At 40.2% G+C, this 19,605-nt stretch overlaps 1 protein-coding gene across 11 annotated transcripts in view; it reads left to right on the top strand.

Annotated features, from left to right (window-relative positions):
* Positions 1 to 19,474, top strand: part of Rhogap19d (Rho GTPase activating protein at 19D) — a 35,329-nt gene extending 15,855 nt beyond the window's left edge. For 8 of the 11 annotated variants that reach the window (XM_071777290.1, XM_071777284.1, XM_071777286.1 and 5 more), the window contains 18 exons: positions 228 to 431; positions 554 to 631; positions 1,095 to 1,212; positions 2,052 to 2,162; positions 3,135 to 3,243; positions 3,341 to 3,424; positions 3,513 to 3,737; positions 3,919 to 4,455; positions 4,521 to 4,901; positions 4,992 to 5,130; positions 5,432 to 5,556; positions 5,650 to 6,447; positions 6,683 to 6,821; positions 7,477 to 7,537; positions 10,051 to 10,358; positions 11,911 to 12,161; positions 12,502 to 14,542; positions 17,878 to 19,474. In XM_071777290.1, coding sequence (XP_071633391.1) covers positions 228 to 431; positions 554 to 631; positions 1,095 to 1,212; positions 2,052 to 2,162; positions 3,135 to 3,243; positions 3,341 to 3,424; positions 3,513 to 3,737; positions 3,919 to 4,455; positions 4,521 to 4,901; positions 4,992 to 5,130; positions 5,432 to 5,556; positions 5,650 to 6,447; positions 6,683 to 6,821; positions 7,477 to 7,537; positions 10,051 to 10,358; positions 11,911 to 12,161; positions 12,502 to 13,488 — 4,655 coding nt within the window. In that variant the 3' untranslated portion in view covers positions 13,489 to 14,542; positions 17,878 to 19,474. Of the gene's footprint in view, positions 1 to 227; positions 432 to 553; positions 632 to 1,094; positions 1,213 to 2,051; positions 2,163 to 3,134; positions 3,244 to 3,340; positions 3,425 to 3,512; positions 3,738 to 3,918; positions 4,456 to 4,520; positions 4,902 to 4,991; positions 5,131 to 5,431; positions 5,557 to 5,649; positions 6,448 to 6,682; positions 6,822 to 7,476; positions 7,538 to 10,050; positions 10,359 to 11,910; positions 12,162 to 12,501; positions 14,543 to 17,877 lie in introns of those variants that run through there. The other 3 variants (XM_071777291.1, XM_071777294.1, XM_071777295.1) reach the window with 3 other exon arrangements.
* Positions 19,475 to 19,605: the final 131 nt, after the last annotated feature.

Genomic DNA, 19,605 nt, shown 5'->3' with positions numbered 1-19,605 from the left:
GTTGCCCAGCTTCTTATGATATGTGGGTAATTCAAAATAGCAACGACGTATCCGCTGGTGCTTCTACATAGCGACAACAACACAGCCGCACACGCTATATATAATATTATACTCTACTTCCGTTGGTTATTAACAAAGCGATAGATGTTGATCAGCAGTCATTTGTACAAGAAATATAATAATACGCCGTAACGATGCTATAATAATCCCGTCGTTTAATCGAGCAGATGTGCCTACTATGGAGACAGAATCAGTGCGTTTGAGAGCACGCAGCAACAGCGCGGAGTCCTGGGAGGCTACGAACGGTCCAGCGGCACGGAGCAACGCCAGGCATACGTGGCAGACCGCCGAGGAGGAAGGTAGCACCGAGGACAACAATAAAGCCTACCGCAATCAGGACAATTATTTACAGTCGGCCAAACTGCAAATCGGTTAGTCCCTTTGGCCGCTATCACTTACGTTTTACAGATATACATCACTACTCACACATATCCACGTTACATAAAGGTCGAGCATAAAGCGTTAATAATCGTCCCATTGATTTCTTTTTCAGCACCAGTCAATGGTTCTTCACCCAACGCTTCGACCAATAACGCTGCGGTACTTAGGCGACAGAAGAATGCACAGATCAGTGAGTTCGAACGATGAGGATATTTTTAACATTACGTGCAATTATTGCGACGCACGCTTCAAGCGCGATGTGGACGCGTTTTATCGAAATTATAAGCGCGCGCACTTGCACCAGAAACTTCTCTCGCACGTAATAAATCAGTTATATAAAGAAATCTCCACTTGACAATGCTATTATGATTCAGCGTGAAATCCATCCGGAAAGAGACCATTGTTTTTACATGCGCATTGAAGCATAACAGTATTGTAGTTTTAAACGACATCTTCTTAAACAAATGAGTTATTTATTTGTCGAATATTTCGATTTCAAGCCTTCATCAACGAGTACTCGTGATAATTATAAATCTAATGTCGAAACTTCAAAACATGTTAAAAGAGAGGAAGCGTTACGATTACAATTTCATGAAACAAAAAGAGAAAACAGGTTTATAATCATTATAATCGATATAATCGTAATTTAATAGGTGACGAGGATCGTGCTACCAGACGGGTTTCGTATCTGAAGGCAACCTGGGGCGAACGAATGCACGTTGATAGCGATCTGGAGCTCAGCGATTCCGAACCCGTTCACATTCACAGAAAGTAAAGTAATCTTTTGATACGAGCATCTCGAGTCTCGACGCCGCGATGACATTCGAATGTGCTGATTTTAAGCCACCGATTTGTCTTTCCTTGAACACACAAAGATATCGTCAACAACACGTTTTCCCCTCCCGTGCTTCTCGTAAGGTTCGCTCGCGCGAGGTGAAGTAACGACCCCGATAGGAAAAGATTCATTAGTGTTGCTGCAAATATTGGGACATAATTGCAGCATTCTCAATTTTATCCCGATTTCGTCATATAAGTAGAAATTTAAACCTTTGTGCAAATATTGATAAATATTTGCACAATTTATTTCTAAATAGTATTTCAGCAAGACAACAATATGAGGAACTATCTTAGCGGAATATTTGCAAAATTAAATTTTAAAAGAAATTGCGAAATAATTAAGATTTTGCTTCTAAAGGCCAGTTTCATCAACGTCGGTTAACTCTGTAACCTTCGGTTAAACTCACTCTTCATCTAACTGCCCCCTTAGAATGAGACGAAGAGTGAGTTTAACCGAAAATTACAGTTAACCGACATTTGTAAAACTGGCCTTAATGTTAAAATGATTGTACAAAATTTAAACCCAAAATTAAATTTCTCAATATTTGTGCAAATATTATTCAGAAATTTTATGCCGGCAAGAACGCTGCATTATGAGGAATTATCTTAGCACAATAATTGTGAAATTTCTCTCAATTGAATAACGCAATTATTGTACAATATTTACGCAATTTTCCTATCGGAGGAGCAACGTGGTAATATCGTTGTTAGCTCGAAGGTGTTAATTGTAAGTATGTCTCGAAGCCTGCACCTGTTCGTGTCCATGTTTCCAGTGCGCATAGACGATGGCGGCCGCCGTTATTTCCGAGCGACATAACGCCTTTGCGACGCATCTTCGAAGATATGACGCAGGTTGCATCCTTACATCGAAACTCTCATCATCGGTGAGGGCGAAAGATTCCGTTTGAGAAGCACGGAAAAAGTTGCATTATCTATGCTCCGCATCTCCTCCTCTAAGCTAATGTACATTTGTCCTCGCTCTCACTCTCGATCCGCTCGTCGTTTCTATATATGTGTACGTTTGCGCCATTTACCTGCCTGTAAACGGTGGCGAGTGACGAATAATCGCGTTGCAATGTCGATAGAAGCATGAGAGTTGTACACGAACATATCTATCTATTCAGGAAGTCTAGAACAGCATAACATAGACAACATGACTTTAATATTAGTGCCACGAACAGGAATGTGACGTATTTTATGTCTCTGTGGACGTATGTCCCTTATCACAGTAGAAATAATAAACAAGAAAGGATATCTTATCTAACGCCACTCGCGAGCAATTAATGCATACGTATTGCAAGACTGTGATATATTCAGTTTATATCTTTATTAAGAAATTATCAACTTTCTTGATTCATTATGCTTGTTTACTTTTTATTTAATTTCTTTTGAGCTATTTAATTTGTTGCTTATTTAATTTTATTTCATGTGATTTGAATTTATTTCTCCATAAGTAATATTCTCTTTAATGCATTTTTTTCCATTTAAATGTATTGGCAGTAGACGAAAGTTTATTTTTTTTCGAATAATTCGTTTCACTCGGGAGACATTTAGATGAACAAATTAATGTTATATATGTTTAATGTTACTAATGTTTATTTTTAATGTTATTAACGGAATGACACTAATAAGCTGAAAATCGATGTGACCGCTGTTTTCAGTGTCGTTTTCAGTTTAAAAAAAATATGAGAATGAATATAAAGAGAATGTAGTTGTGAACAATACTACGATAAAATTTCTTCCGTTGTCTCTGAAATCGAAGATATCCGCGACTGCATCATTTTGTACTTAAAAAGAAATTGATACGTACATTTGCTTGCAAGCAACAGATTCAAACGGCTTCGTTTCTTTTTCAGTAACAGCATTGCTGTAACGTCAAACAGCTGCGACGAAACTGCGAAGGATGCTGAACCAGTAGAACGGGAGGGAACACTCCATGTCAAATTCACAGTGCTCGATGGCAAGGTAAGATCACAAGCTCAACAAAAGAATTATATTTATTGTTAGATGCGTTAGAATGCATTGAATACATATTTTTTAACTGTATTTAATGATATTTCAGCGATCTACCGATCGTTCCTGGAAGCAAGTTTGGGGTGTTCTTCGTGGTCCTATAATTTATTTTTACAAGGATCGTCATAGTCAGGTGAATAATGCTTAAACATTACTGTTTATGTATCGTTCAGCAGCCGTCATACATAAGAGCACAATATTTTGTTGGTGCAATATTTTAGTCGTTACAAAGTCCTTCGTTGAGCACCGAGAGCGAAACAAATGCAGGACAAAGTGTCGATGTCAGGTGCTCCGTGGTCGACGTTGCCGAAGATTACACGAAACGGAAACACGTGTTGAGAGTGGCAAATCCTACGGCAGAGGTGCTTTTACAAACCGAGGATGCGGCATCCATGGCCCTCTGGTTAAGGTCACTTCATTCTCACGCCGCTGCAGAAAGATCATCGGTAAGCATTAATTATAGGATATTTTTTGCGAAATCGTTATTTAAGTTAAAAACAAAAAAAAATAGATAAAGATGCAGAGATATCACGAAAATTCAGTATATTGGCCTTTGCTGTTCCCGTTTTGACGATTCTGAATTCAGCTTCCTTGCCACATTTCTCATAAAAGTATATTCCTTTACAGGACGCTATATCTTGTACGTCGAAGCAGCAAGCCGTTCCGCAAACTCCGACAGGTCCCACAACTCCGAATAGCGGCGTTCCTCCGAACAACGTCCAAAGATTGAGTCCTCTGCCGAGTCATAAAGGCATCAAGAAACTAACATCGTTTAGGAATCGATCGCCAACAGGTCAATCGCCAGTGAACAAGACGCGCAAGCCGAGTAATCAGATGGTGGAACCTTTACCGTCGCCCAAGTCGAAGACTTGGAAAGGACGAATGGCGAAACAGTTCAGAAGGATGCACGGTCAAGCCGGCGGCGCGCCATCCTCCCCCACGGCGCAATCACCGCCAGAAGGGGCCACTTTCAAGGTGCCCCTCGAGATCTGTCCAGCGTCTTCGTTTTCCGAGTACGTGCCACTGATCGTCGAAATGTGCACGAGTATCGTCGAGGCAAGAGGTCTTGAGGTTGTCGGAATCTATAGAGTGCCAGGAAACACCGCTGCGATCGGTCAGCTCACAGACAATGTCAACAGAGGATTCGAGAACATCAACTTCCAGGTATCCTATCTGATAGAGCCTCCGAGATGGGTGTGATTATTTTTCTGAGACTTATTTTTTTCCAGGATCCGAAATGGAGCGATGTTAATGTAATATCGTCGTTGCTGAAATCGTTCTTCCGTCAACTTCCCGATTCTTTGCTCACGGCGGATCTATATCCCATGTTCATCGACGCCGATAAGATAGAAGATCCGCAGAGGAGAATGACCACGATACGAAAATTATTACGAGATCTTCCGGAACATCACTTTGAGACACTGAAATATTTAATGCAGCATCTAAAGAAGATAGTGGAGCACAGTGAGATCAACAAAATGGAGGCAAAGAATTTAGCCATCGTTTTCGGGCCAACACTGGTGCGGGCGAGTGGTTCAAGAGATAATATGGTCACCATGGTCACCGATATGTCGCATCAATGTAGGATAGTCGAGAGTCTGCTGAACAATGTAGGTCTTTGTTAAAATAGGAAAACGCCGTTTTCTTAATAAAATCCTAGTATAAAATATCGATGTGTATTTCGGTTCAATGTGTTTCAGGTCGATTGGTTCTTCTCAGAGGACGATCTAGACGACTTGAGCAGATTAAGCGTAAATTTAAGCCTTCCGACCGACAGTTGCGAAGTTGAACCAGCATCCAATCATAGTCTTCTTTTAAACAATATTCAGAAAATCGAAGGTATATTATTTCTATTTTATTTCTTATTTCTTATGTATTATATATTATTGTATTATGTATTATTTCTTATGTATTATATCACATCTACTCTTTCTTATGTATTATTTTATATCTAGTCACTTTTTTCTCACACTTCTTGTCTTTCATGTATTTATCTTAAACGCAAACTTTATCCCATTCTCTTTTTATTTTATCACTGACATTGCTAGCACTTTGAACAATAACAGTTGAATCGTGTTGTATATTTTATCTATAAAAGCAATATATTTATCTCGTCTATTTTTTTGCTGTGATTAAACAGGCATGCGCGACATGGCATCTGCTAAAGACATTGTATCTTCAATCATATCCGCAGCTAATAAAAAGATACAAAGAAGACGAAAAAATCAGGACGAAATCGATAACAGTGAACACGATAACGATAAGGTTGGTACTAATCGTAATCTATCTCTCTACTCTTTCATCTATCAATTTCATCTATAATATATTAATATATTAATTTAATATTTAATAAATTAGGTCAAGTTGAAACAAGAATCGGAGAATTTGCAGACGATTCGACGACAGAGTATGGCTTTAAATGAACGACAGTGTTCCGTCAGTGAGATCGTGCAGATGCATGAGAGCAAGAGTCAACCGAATCATTCTACGGATCGTTCCCTGTCGGTTGACAGTAATAACAGTGGTTCGTCACACGGAACGTGTTCGTCGAGTCGTACCAAGTACGCATTTCAATCCGCGCCACCATCTGTAGACTCCACGAGATTATCGATCGACACTGGTTTAAGTTCAGCGGAAACGGGCTCCACTGTGTCCAGCAACGCATCTAACCAGACGAAGCAAAGTAACGACGAAATAGCTATTTTAACGTACGCTGGTTTAAGTGCGACCACGCAGGAGAGAGTACGGAGATTTGAGGAAGAAACGAAAGCGATGCTGCAGAGAGACCAGCATCGACAGAGGCTCGAAGCCGAGAAGAGGGAGGAGGAGAGACGAAGGATCGAGATAGAGTGGCAATTGGCGAAACGAGAGATGGAGAATGACGATCTGCTCGACAGTATAGTCGATACTACGGTGTCGCCGAGCCTCTTGTCGGAACGTCTGTCTAGTCTGAACGAGAGACTTGCCGATAAATCATTGATAGATTTGTCCGAAAGACACGGCAGATCGCGTTCGACCACGAGACCACCGCTATCAATAGCCGTGCAACAACAGCCCATGATGCACCAAAAAGCACAAGCTACTAATCAACTGACTAGCATACTGGGGGAGAAGATGAATAACGGAGTCATTAAGAAATTTAAAACGGATAAAGATGTAAGTTAATAACAATTACATTTATACTTGAGCGGTCGTGGCATGTTAAAGATGTAAGCCAATTCTTTTTTTATTCTGATATTCGTCAAAGTCAGTATGGTAGTAAACTTTCTCTTTCCTGTAAGAATTTACTTGCATATTACCTTGCTATTTGACAAAAATGTTTTTTATCGTCGACATTTATTGTTCGACTAATCGAATTTGCCTACTTACACGGATTCGTTGGCGTTTATAGCCGTCGATGGAGTCGATTTGTTTGCCACCAGTTCGATACGGAAGTCTGGATTCCTTGCACGAGGTTCACAATCTCTCGCAGTCCTCTCCGTCACCATCACAGCAGCAACGAGGCGTTCCCGGTGATGGCTCGGATGATGGTTAGTATCGCATTCTTTTATAATTTCACGTGATGCTATTCTGAGTCTTCATATGCACTAGATATCGAAACAAATCTTTCGTGCTGTCAATATATCTCAGAGTCATATTGCAATAGATACGTGAAACTGTATCTATGTTTTCTTGCTCGCTATTCAGCAGGGATATCCATAAATAATTAGCGAATAACATATATGAAAAACGGTGCTGATAATCGGAATTTAAGGGATCGATAAAAGGTTTATATATTGTATATGTTGTGTATTACATGTTATATGTACAAATAGAGCTACGCAAGATGCGTGAAGAGTAGCGATTAGCGATACATGACCAGAAAGACAATTTCGTTGCTATTTCTGCAACATCTTATATCTATTCGTATATATCGATTTTTAAAAAAACGTTACGCGAGAATTAAAGTTGCGTCTTTCAGTATAGTAACGTATTCACTGTATGTACATGTATTGAGTGTACTCTATCTTGTTTGTCTCATTTCGTTTCTCCGTGGATATATATTCGACTCTTGTTTCTCAAATTCACGTGTATAATTAGGACGCGTACTCTCTATCCCGTTATTATATATCTATCTCTATTCATATTCTCTTTTTATATCTTTTTTCTCTGTATAATATCGCTTCTGACGATCGGTGAGTGTAGCAGGATCTTGTTTTCTGCAGTGGACACAGAAGATACTCACTATTAACAAAAAGCTTTCTAGGTACATTCCTCTTCTTATTTGCTTCAAGCGATTTTTTTCGATTTACTTATACGATTATAAAGTGTATGTTACAAAGTTATCACCGTCATTGTGCGGAAACCTTTCGACTTTCTTACGTTTGCGCCATTCATCATCGCGCGAACACAGTTCAGAACGTAGCAACTTGTTTCGCATATTCTTTAGTACGAACACGTCTTTACCACGACACACGAGGCTTCTTGTAATGAAAACATTTAATTTTACAAAAATATATCATCTCGTATTTTCGCGACCAAGCGCAAGGAGGGTCAGCCACAAAGAGGATGATGAATTAAAGAAAGAAGAAGAAATACGATATATACCTATACATATATCGTTCTAGAGTTAGGGTCATTTCGATCATTTCCGATTAGTTTAATCGACCGATTAAGTTAATCGGATTTGGTCGAAGTGGCTCTTACTCCCTTACACATCGCGCCTTTTGGCCGATCCTCTATTTGTACGATGTTGTCATGTGCTGCATGCCACTCTTTGGCTTTCGGCGTTAAGAAAAACAGATTTACGTCACACGATTGGCTGCTTCTGCGATCTTCGATGGTTTCTCTATACTTAGGCTACGGTCAACGTGACGCTACAAATGCTTTGGAGCGTTCTTCTTCTCCTTCTTTCTTCATTGAAAGAAAAGAGAAGAGGAATGCTTCGAAGCATTTGTAGCGTCACTAGCCCAGTCAATAGAGCCCGAAAAAGCCGTTGAAATGGAATTAATTCCGGGAAACGATTTTTTTTTTATTGTTTTGGAGGTTCATGGGTAGTCTAAAACCGGATTTTCGGGATTCTAATCCTGGAGCGTTAGCCGCCATTTTGATTTAGAAGGGTGATTTTGTAAATATCTCGCTTATTTTCAACTTTAGAGTGAAAGTGGTAATAACTAAACTTGTAGAAAATTTAATACTCTACAATTTTGGTCCTTATCATTTTTCACCTTATAGGATCGATATTTCGGGTTTTAGACTCGAAAGTGGTTTTTCTTATTTATTTATTTATTTACTTGGTATAATGAAAAACATCTTTTCCACACCACCGCGGGGGTAGAGTTTATGGCGCGTTTATTCAAAAAATAAAAAAATAAAAAAAATTTATCCCCCACTTTCGAGTCTAAGATCCAAAATATCGATCCTAGGTGAAAAATGATAAGGATCAAAATTGTAGAGTACCTATTAAATTTTCTACAAGTTTGGTTATTACCACTTTCACTCTAAAGTTGAAAATAAGCGAGATATTTACAAAATCACCCTTCTAATCAAAATGGCGGCTAACACTCCAGGGTTAGAAACCCGAAAATCCGGTTTTAGACTACATATGACCCTCCGAAACAATAAAAAAAAAAAAATTGCTTTCCGGAATTAATTCCATTTAAATGTCTCTATTGACTGGGCTACACGTTGACCGTAGCCATATATATGTGTAATCAGCGTTGAAAAGTTCGAGACATTTTTTTTTTAATAACTTTTGTATCTGATATCCAATAAGAGAAACAAAAATCCCCTGTTGGGTACCGGATACGTTGCGAAAATAATTAAAAAAGAAAGTATCCAAGCCCCTTTGACGCTGACTATGCAAATTGTCGGACAAATAGTTTATTCTCGTCGCATGCATGTCCTTCGAGGATCGTAAGCGCTTCGAATGATTCTTCGATCATTGCTTGCTCTCACAATGATGATGAAATCTTCTTAGAAGAGTCACACTTTACGTCTCGTCACGAGTAATTTCTTAACGATGAATTTGAAGGCATTTTCTCACGCGTGACCACGCAAACGGTATTTCGATGGGGCGGCTGCTCTGATTGTTAGCGAAAGTAATCCTAGTCTCGCACCTTCTTCGTCACACACACGTGCGCATTTCCGAATATCACACTTATCTTACTGCTCGTCTGCCTGTTCTATTCTATCGTTAACGACTTGCCTGTGCCGATTGATTGTGCTCTTAGTTATAAACTGATTGTCTGCCCGCCTCAGTCTACGTCTTTGCGATCAGACACGCCCGAAAAGAATACGATTATATGTTGGCCCGAGACGGCGTATTCCTTCGAAGATCCATGGGCTGCAAAAGGGACAAGGAAATAAATCCGTCGATGCTCAATCGCGGCTGAGAAAGGACGCTTAAAATTCGTTTCTCTTCGCTCTTCTTGATCTCCGCGCCTCTCTCTCTTTTTATTTATTTTTTCTTTTCGCCAAGTTCAGTGTCCCAAGTTCCCGGCCTCTCCGTCGTGCAAAACGTTTATTTCCTTTTTTTTTTCTGGAGCATTGGATCTCCCGCGCGACAATCGATCGCGATGCCAAATCTCGGCTCGAGAGGAATACACCTCGGATAAGAATATAAACAGCTCGGATAGAAAAAGCCATAGAAACATAGACGGTGGGTCCAGACGCAAAGGAGGAAGACGAGAGGAAGAGAATTTGTGCTCTGCCGCGCCGGCCGCCACGAATTGTATGACGATGCGAATGACGAAACGAATGGTTGAATACCACGTGTAGGCACACAGCAAGCGCGGGCTTTTGGTGGTACATATCGTCCCACCTATACGGTACCGCAAGTCCCGGTGGCACCGCCGCGAAGACACCGACCCAGTCGCCAATGTCAATGCCAGTGCCGGTCACAGCGGTCCCAATGCCAATGCCCGTGCCCGTGTCGGTGCCAGCAGCAGCAGCAGCAGGAGCAACAACAGCAGCCGCAGCAGCAGCAGCATCATCGCTGGCAACTGCTGTCGCGTCTGCAGCAACTACCGCATCATCGGCGAACAACGAGCCCGCCACCGCCAAGACTCTAAACCGATTCCTCCGAGGTAAATTCCAGGTCCGCTGCCAGACCAAGAGTGGTCTGGAAAACCCAGCCGCATCCAGCATCCGAGATGTCCGACGAGCTGACAGCTGGCTCACCCGAATGGCTTTGACACACACTATCTTTCAGTTTACACACCCTACTAAGCACGCGTTTACACACATACATAAACATATATACCGTTGTTTGTATAATACTTTCCTACGACTAACCGTCTATTGTATCGTCCGTGTCACACGTCCGCATCTCATTCATTTCTCTCGCGTTTACGCATCTACCCGCATCTCGTCCGCGTTTCTCATCTCTCGCCGACTGTCATCAACGTGGTAAACTTACTGTAAACTCCGTTAATATTCACACGTGACTTGTCGTCGAGGGAAATGTGAGCGAGTCTCATAATGACTCATAATGGCTTTCACGTGCGCAATAACGCTGCAGAATGCATTCTGTTATTTTTTTTTTCTATTTTATTTCACCCCGCTAGACAGGAACTGTCTTGTCCCCGCTGGCGGAGCAGGAGTGCGCTCGACGAAATCCGCAATATTTTCCCGTGCTATTTTATTTTTGCCGTTTGTGCTGCTCGGATGTTTGAGCGTATGATCATGAATGGACTCTATAACATGTGCGGCGCCACTAATTGCGAAACTTGTTACGTAACACGTTATCTAAAATGAAAGATATTTGCGCAAAGATATGTCGTTTTTCGCTTTGAGAAGCGACGATGAATCACTTGGCGATTTTAACGGATACCGCTTCTGTTTTTTTTTTTTTTTTACTAGTATTGTTTCAGTATTTTTTTTTAGCACTTTTTTGTTAGGTATATTTTTAAGTGTATGATTTTCAGCAATATTGTTCATGTATTGTTTTTCAGATATTTTTATATACTTCGCATATCCTTCGCCTATTCTTTTTTTTCTTATGTCTCCTTTTTTCTTCTTTTTAATCTCCGCTGCCAGACGATGCTCTTTATGAAAGTTGCATTATCTGCAAACATTTACAAACATACGTCTAACTACGTATCTTTCTCATCCCGTTTTCTCAATCGCGCGTCCAAGGACGTAGCGTTTTCTTCATCTTTTTCATGCTTCAGCACGAGAAAAAGGAAAGTTGATGATGCTAATTATGTTACTGTTGCAATGTATACAGCTGTCGAAACAACGATAATTTTATTAATAACGATAACCAACTGATAACGTGGATGGTGATGAGAGATTGAAGATGATAACTTATTAATCAGTTTTTTTTGTGACAATTGCGTTTACTCGATGTCGACGATGTTTCGATGCTGCCATTGTTTATTATTCATATTATTTCTATTGCAGTTTTTCTTTCGCAGCGATTTTGTTTCGCAGGAATGCACTCACGCAAGAATTCACCAGTTGCGCGACGAACAAAGCGCCATCATATACACTTACTGGCATATATTCACCTCGTTTAGCGATCGTGTCACGATTATGTTCGTTACAATAACCGACCAAGTAACCGGTGCTTTGAGTGTTTTTTTTTGCGTCGATCTTCGTGTATCCCGCGCGATTAACACGGATCTCCTGTTACAGGTAGCGACCTTCTAACGACCCTTACAACCACGTTTGATCGCAAGTGGAGGTCTCTCATCAATCAGTCGTCGAATCAAGCGCAGCCTCCTCCAGAATCAGCATCCTGCAACAAGAACGACATCACGGAGCAGCAGGAGCAGAAGCAGAAGCCGAGTGCGTCCCCGAGAACCAAGTATCCGTCTACGGAAGCCTATCGCGACCCGAGTCTTCACAAATCGCTCGACAAGAGTCACCTTGCTCGCCCGAAGGATGTAAGTCGATATCGCGCGTTGTCAAGTTCCCGAAGCCATCAACGTCGTCAGAGCAATGAAATGAAACGATTATCTCAAGTCTATACGAACTTTCATCTACATTCTAGCGAAAGCGAAAACGCAACTCCAAAAGAATGCGACGATATACACGTAAATACGCGGTCGTTATTTCTAAGGTGTAACATAAGTCAGATGGCACCGCATATTTCGTTTAACGTCAGATAGTATCGCATATTTTAAATCATGCAAATCAAAACGTAATAGTTAAAAATAGTTAATGTGACCCTTGAATTATCCCAACGGACATTATTATTATAGTTTTCCGTTTCGTTTACCGCAGGACGCTCCCGAGAAGGACACCGATTCAACGGTAGCCGACAATATCCCGCACCCTTCGGAGTCCATCACGCCGAACAACGACCGTGGCGCGAACGACAAGCAGAGGCTGGAAACGAAGCCTATGACAAATAATGCGACGGAGAACGAGGGACAGAAAGATGTGGATGAAGGGGATGATTGTCTGCGCGCGGGAAACCCGAAACGATACGAATTATCAAGTGAGAAGGAGCTTCAGGAAAGTAAATCGGAGAATAATGATGTAAGTGCAAAGGTGGAGGACAACAGTAGGAGCCACCATTATTACGAGACCGGAGACTCCAGTTACTCCAACAAGCTGAAAAAATTTGAGAGCCTGACGAATTCTCAGGCGAGGTCCCGCCTGAAACGGTCGGAGTCTCTGAACAAGAGGACATGCGAGAACACCACCTCGCGATTGAAGAGATCGGAGAGCTTAAATAAGCATTCGACTGAGAGGCTGTCGCCGCTCAAACGATCCGAGAGCTTGAACAAACATTCCGGCGACCGATCGGAGTCGCCGGGCAGCAAGCTGAAACGCTCGGAATCATTGACGAAGACCGAGAAGACCGAGTGCAATATCAGCAAACGGCGGCAATCGGTGCGAAAGGAAAGCGCCACGAAGTTAAAGCGGAAGAACGGAATGTCGGAACGGTCAATCAAACGAAGGCACACGGTCGGCAGCACCAAGGACTTCGACAAGGTGCACTGGCTCGATAACAAACTGCAGTCGGAGGCCGAAAGGGTCATCAGGAGTGACTATAGACCGAAAAAGAGCCAGCTCAGAACCAGCTCGCCCGATCTCAGCACCAATCGAGTTGGCATGGCCGACACAAGCTTTCTGATCGAGGTAAGCTTTCGCGGGCCTAGCAACGTCGTCTTTAACGTAACCAACGCTGCTCGGCCGCAGTCATTGCCGGACGCGAGTCTCGCGTCCAAGGTTTTCAAGGTGCCCCTCGAGAGTCACGTATAATACGCTACGAATAAGTTACTCCGACACATTTCTATATTCACCTCCAAATAATACATGCACACAATGCTGCTGTCATATCTATACCTACCTGCCATCATTTTTAATACTTTTACCGGTTTATATTATATATAAACCAATCTGTATACCAGATATATATCTTATTTTATATATATCTTATATAAAAAATAATTAGATCGCATCCACATCTAAGTTCGTTCCGCCGGAAACGCTGACATTATTCATTAATCGCCAGTGTGCCAAAGAGCTATCACTCTATGAATCGTTTATCGTTGTCAAACGATAATATCGAAAATTTGTTTACGACGGCTAGAATGAATTAGATAAAGGAGAAGGTACCTCTGTCTCTGCACTGATAATGTTTCAGTCTTTAATCGAGTTTAATTTATAACGCGAGATCGTTACAACGATCGAGAATTGTTCTGAATTAACGAACCAGAAGCAATTAGACTCTAAAGAAAAAGATGAAGACGGTTTACTGATCTGCAGACAGCGGAATTAGAGCTAATTGCAAGTTGCATTGAAGAAACGTAAGAAAGTTATTTAGTGATTATATATTGCATGTGGTATTTGCATTGTGTCAATTTTATATATATATAAATATATAGATAATATAAATATATATAAATATATATATTATATATATATATATATATATATATATTATTATATATATATATACATTATCTTACTTGTGAATTGTAATTGTGACATTTTTTTGTACATTCGTAATTTATTGCATATCCCCGCAGGGTTCGCAATCTACTACCAATACTATCCTTCTCCGCTCACTTTAACCCTTTGAACCAACGGCTTAACGTCTCTTTGCGAAAGACGGAGCCCAGTTTTCTCCGCACAAGTATAAAATTCCTATAAATGCTTTTATTTCCTCGAGATGAGTTTCGGGTGATAATGTTTTACAACCTTTTTGTCTTCTTGCAATCTCAGTGTTAGTATAACTTATTATTGTATCTAGCATTTCATTAGTAAAAAGAAGAGACCATACTTCTATTGGAGTATCCTTATCCTTCGTATCGCCCAACACTTCAGGTTCATAATTCGATTCTTCGTCTGCTTCTGTTGTATTCTTCTCTTCTCTTTTTTCCGTCGGCGGTATAACGGACCATTTGAAATAGTTGGTGCCATACATAAAACGTCTCGCCAATTTAGTTTTTTTGCGTCGACGAATGTGCTGCCCCTTCCTCTTCACTTTCCGATTCTACGATATCACTATATGCCTCTTTTCGGTTGCGATGTCACTCAGTTCCTCAATGTAATTGCTTTCTGAGGAACTTTCATTATCAGGTTGATCTTTCTGCTTTGGCATATTTTTTTCTGTTCGAGCGATTCTCGCGAGCGATGACTTTTTAGATTTCAATATCTTTGAAATGTTAATTGGTGTATTGCACGTTTTGCACGTCGCTTTGGTATCTTTTACTGTGAACATGTTCCATATGTCCGGTTTTCTTTAGTTTCTTCGCCATTGTAACTGCTCTGTTTCAGCGCTTGATACTAAATGAGATAAAGCTTACAAAATTGGTCATAGAAGGTCGAGAAGGTAAATATGTTTTTCCTTCCCACACCAAAACAAAATTAATAAATATAATTGCGTTCTTAGATGAATACTTACTTACAACGTTGTCCCGATAAGTGTTGCTTTAACTTTTTTGTATCATTGCGATGTTTTATTTCGCAGTTGCATCTTCTGCACGTCGCAACTTCGCCTTCTCTAACAAACTGGCTCCATATGTTTGCTCTTTCTTCTGTTGCGATGTCACTCAGTTCCTCAATGTAATTGCTTTCTGAGGAACTTTCATTATCAGGTTGATCTTTCTGCTTTGGCATATTTTTTCTGTTCGAGCGATTCTCGCGAGCGATGACTTTTTAGATTTTCAATATCTTTGAAATGTGCAATTGGTGTATTGCACGTTTTGCACGTCGCTTTGGTATCTTTTACTGTGAACATGTTCCATATGTCTGATTTTTCTTTTAGTTTCTTCGCCATTGTAACTGCTCTGTTTCAGCGCTTGATACTAAATGAGATAAAGCTTACAAAATTGGTCATAGAAGGTCGAGAAGGTAAATATGTTTTTCCTTCCCACACCAAAACAAAATTTAATAAATATAATTGCGTTCTTAGATGAATACTTACTTACAACGTTGTCCCGATAAGTGTTGCTTTAACTTTTTTGTATCATTGCGATGTTTTATTTCGCAGTTGCGTCTTCTGCACGTCGCAACTTCGCCTTCTCTAACAAACTGGCTCCATATGTTTGCTCTTTCTTCTGTTGCGATGTCACTCAGTTCCTCAATGTAATTGCTTTCTGAGGAACTTTCATTATCAGGTTGATCTTTCTGCTTTGGCATATTTTTTTCTGTTCGAGCGATTCTCGCGAGCGATGACTTTTTAGATTTTCAATATCTTTGAAATGTGCAATTGGTGTATTGCACGTTTTGCACGTCGCTTTGGTATCTTTTACTGTGAACATGTTCCATATGTCTGATTTTTCTTTTAGTTTCTTCGCCATTGTAACTGCTCTGTTTCAGCGCTTGATACTAAATGAGATAAAGCTTACAAAATTGGTCATAGAAGGTCGAGAAGGTAAATATGTTTTTTCCTTCCCACACCAAAACAAAATTTAATAAATATAATTGCGTTCTTAGACGAATACTTACTTACAACGTTGTCCCGATAAGTGTTGCTTTAACTTTTTTGTATCATTGCGATGTTTTATTTCGCAGTTGCATCTTCTGCACGTCGCAACTTCGCCTTCTCTAACAAACTGGCTCCATATGTTTGCTCTTTCTTCTGTTGCGATGTCACTCAGTTCCTCAATGTAATTGCTTTCTGAGGAACTTTCATTATCAGGTTGATCTTTCTGCTTTGGCATATTTTTTTCTGTTCGAGCGATTCTCGCGAGCGATGACTTTTTAGATTTTCAATATCTTTGAAATGTGCAATTGGTGTATTGCACGTTTTGCACGTCGCTTTGGTATCTTTTACTGTGAACATGTTCCATATGTCTGATTTTTCTTTTAGTTTCTTCGCCATTGTAACTGCTCTGTTTCAGCGCTTGATACTAATGAGATAAAGCTTACAAAATTGGTCATAGAAGGTCGAGAAGGTAAATATGTTTTTCTTCCCACACCAAAACAAAATTTAATAAATATAATTGCGTTCTTAGATGAATACTTACTTACAACGTTGTCCCGATAAGTGTTGCTTTAACTTTCTTGTATCATTGCGATGTTTTATTTCGCAGTTGCATCTTCTGCACGTCGCAACTTCGCCTTCTCTAACAAACTGGCTCCATATGTTTGCTCTTTCTTCTGTTGCGATGTCACTCAGTTCCTCAATGTAATTGCTTTCTGAGGAACTTTCATTATCAGGTTGATCTTTCTGCTTTGGCATATTTTTTTCTGTTCGAGCGATTCTCGCGAGCGATGACTTTTTAGATTTTCAATATCTTTGAAATGTGCAATTGGTGTATTGCACGTTTTGCAGGTCGCTTTGGTTTCTTTTACTGTGAACATGTTCCATATGTCTGATTTTTCTTTTAGTTTCTTCGCCATTGTAACTGCTCTCTGTTTCAGCGCTTGATATAAATGAGATAAAGCTTACAAATTGGTCATAGAAGGTCGAGAAGGTAAATATGTTTTTCCTTCCCACACCAAAACAAAATTTAATAAATATAATTGGGAATGCCACCCGCGGGCGATTGAATGTGCTGCCCCTTCCTCTTCTATGATATCACTATATGCCTCTTCTTCTGTTGCGATGTTACTCAGTTCCTCAATGTAATTGCTTTCTGAGGAACTTTCATTATCAGGTTGATCTTTCTGCTTTGGCATATTTTTTTCTGTTCGAGCGATTCTCGCGAGCGATGACTTTTTAAATTTCGAGCATCTTTAAAATGTGCAATTTGTGTATTGCACGTTTTGCAGGTCGCTTTGGTGCCTTTTACCGTAAACATATTCCATATATCTGCTTTTTCTTTTCGTTCCTTTGCCATTCTATCTGCTCTGTTTCAGCGCTTGATACTAATAAATGAGATAAAGCTTACAAAATTGGTTGTAGTATTCATCTAAGAACGCAATTATATTTATTAAATTTTGTTTTGGTGTGGGAAGGAAAAACATATTTACCTTCTCGACCTTCTATAACCAATTTTGTAAGCTTTATCTCATTTAGTATCAAGCGAAACAGTGAAGTCCAGTGAAACAGTCCAGTTATACAATGGCCACGAAACTAAAAGAAAACATATGGAACCTCTTAAGCGACCTGCAAAACGTGGCTTTTGTGCGGAGAAAACTGGGCTCCGTCTTTCGGAAAGAGACGTTAAGCCGTTGGTCCAAAGGTTTAAGTGAGAGGAGAAGGATAGTATTGGTAGTAGATTGCGAACCCTACGGGGATATGCAATAAATTACGAATTTTACAGAAATTTACATTTTATTGTACATAAGATGTATAATGCGAGATGGTTCGATTAAATATAGTAAGGTGATTATATTGTATGTCTTTAAATTTATATTTTAATAATCACTCAATGATCATGTTCTAAGCGCGTGCGAAACTGGCTCGATCCTCGTGTACGGATTGGTACTTGTTACGCGAGAATGCATTATTTTTAACGCATGTGACAAAGGTGGACTTTTAGGATAAAAATCATGACTGCGTTTTGCGGGCGTATAATCGCCGGAACACGTCGTCGCAAGCGATACACTTGAAAGTTCTTTGAAAGATAGCATCCATAGTGTTTAAGAAAACTGTTTTTTTACGTAAGCTCTCCGATAAAAAGTCTATGATGTGATAAATTTTAATCGATCGCGCGTCTATTGATGTACGTACACATATCGTTATGCGTGCTGCGGTTGAATGCTGTGCGTGTGTGCGGAACTTTACACGAGCGCGTGTGAATACCTATTTTCTATGTGCATTGTGATCGATATTAACGATCAGTCTAACAATAAGTACTACTACTATTACGTCATTGTAAAATTTATCGTGCAGTAAAGAAGGCAGAACGCGAACGGTGCCGTCAATTATAATGTACATTTGGTGCCTCGCATAATGGGAAATCTGCTCGTTCCAGGATGAACAAAGATTCCTACGTGATCGGATGGAATCACGTCGTTTGCCTAGCTCGGCCGGATTTCCCATTGTGCCCCGTTACGAGGATGATACGTTAACTGGTGCAACACGTATGTGTATCGCTCTTGTATCGCCGTAAGACAGTTACTCTCAGACGCTTGGGTCTTCTGTGTGGATCGTTAGTGTTGCATTATTTGTATACCCCCCGAGATACTTTACACTTTACACTATGCAAAACTCTTTGTCTTTATCTTACTTATAATTTGCGTTAAGCGGTCAACGCGCCGCGTCGTGCTTGTATCCAAGTTATCGATAAATGAATATCAAGCCCGAGTGGAGAAACCCACTACCAATTCAATGCTGCGACTGGAATTTCGATCGCGGATATGATACGTCCGCGAATTATAGAGGAATCTGCGCGCGATATATTAACTTTAATATCGTTAATGTATACATGTAGAATTCACTCGGAATCGGCGCAATATGTTGCTACGATAAGTTTATGTGTTGGAAGATTTAATGTGTAAATACGTACGTGCAGCTAAATTTTGCGCGAGTCACCGTACATCACGTGTTATCTGTTCTGTCTGTCTGGAGCAACGCGCAGTCGTTTAAACAATTTTACGTAATACCATAGTTATTGTTCGCGCGAATCGTGGAATCCGAAGCGTAAAGTAGCCGAGACAATCGATTTGATTATGCATGTAAATACAAATGTAACTAAATTCTAAGAGACGACGGTAAGAAGCGATATTTATTTCGAGAGGGACAGCGATTGCGATCGCGTTATTTATTATTAACCCAAGCGGATACGTTTGTCGCGAATTCTTAAAGGAGCACGAAATTGTAAATAAATATATTACTATGAGAAAAAGAGAGAGTGAAAACTTTTCAAGCGTTTGCATCCCTGTCTTCCGCATTTAAGTCAAATTATGTTGAATTTTAAGCGACTAAAACATTTGTTTTATATACCTCGCGATTTCAGAGGGTTTTACTGCTTAAGTTTT

This window comes from Temnothorax longispinosus, chromosome 4, assembly GCF_030848805.1.
Source record: "Temnothorax longispinosus isolate EJ_2023e chromosome 4, Tlon_JGU_v1, whole genome shotgun sequence".
In the NCBI taxonomy this organism is placed as follows: domain Eukaryota; kingdom Metazoa; phylum Arthropoda; class Insecta; order Hymenoptera; family Formicidae; genus Temnothorax; species Temnothorax longispinosus.
Note: the sequence above shows the minus strand (reverse complement) of the source record. Positions and strands in the feature narration are given on the sequence as shown.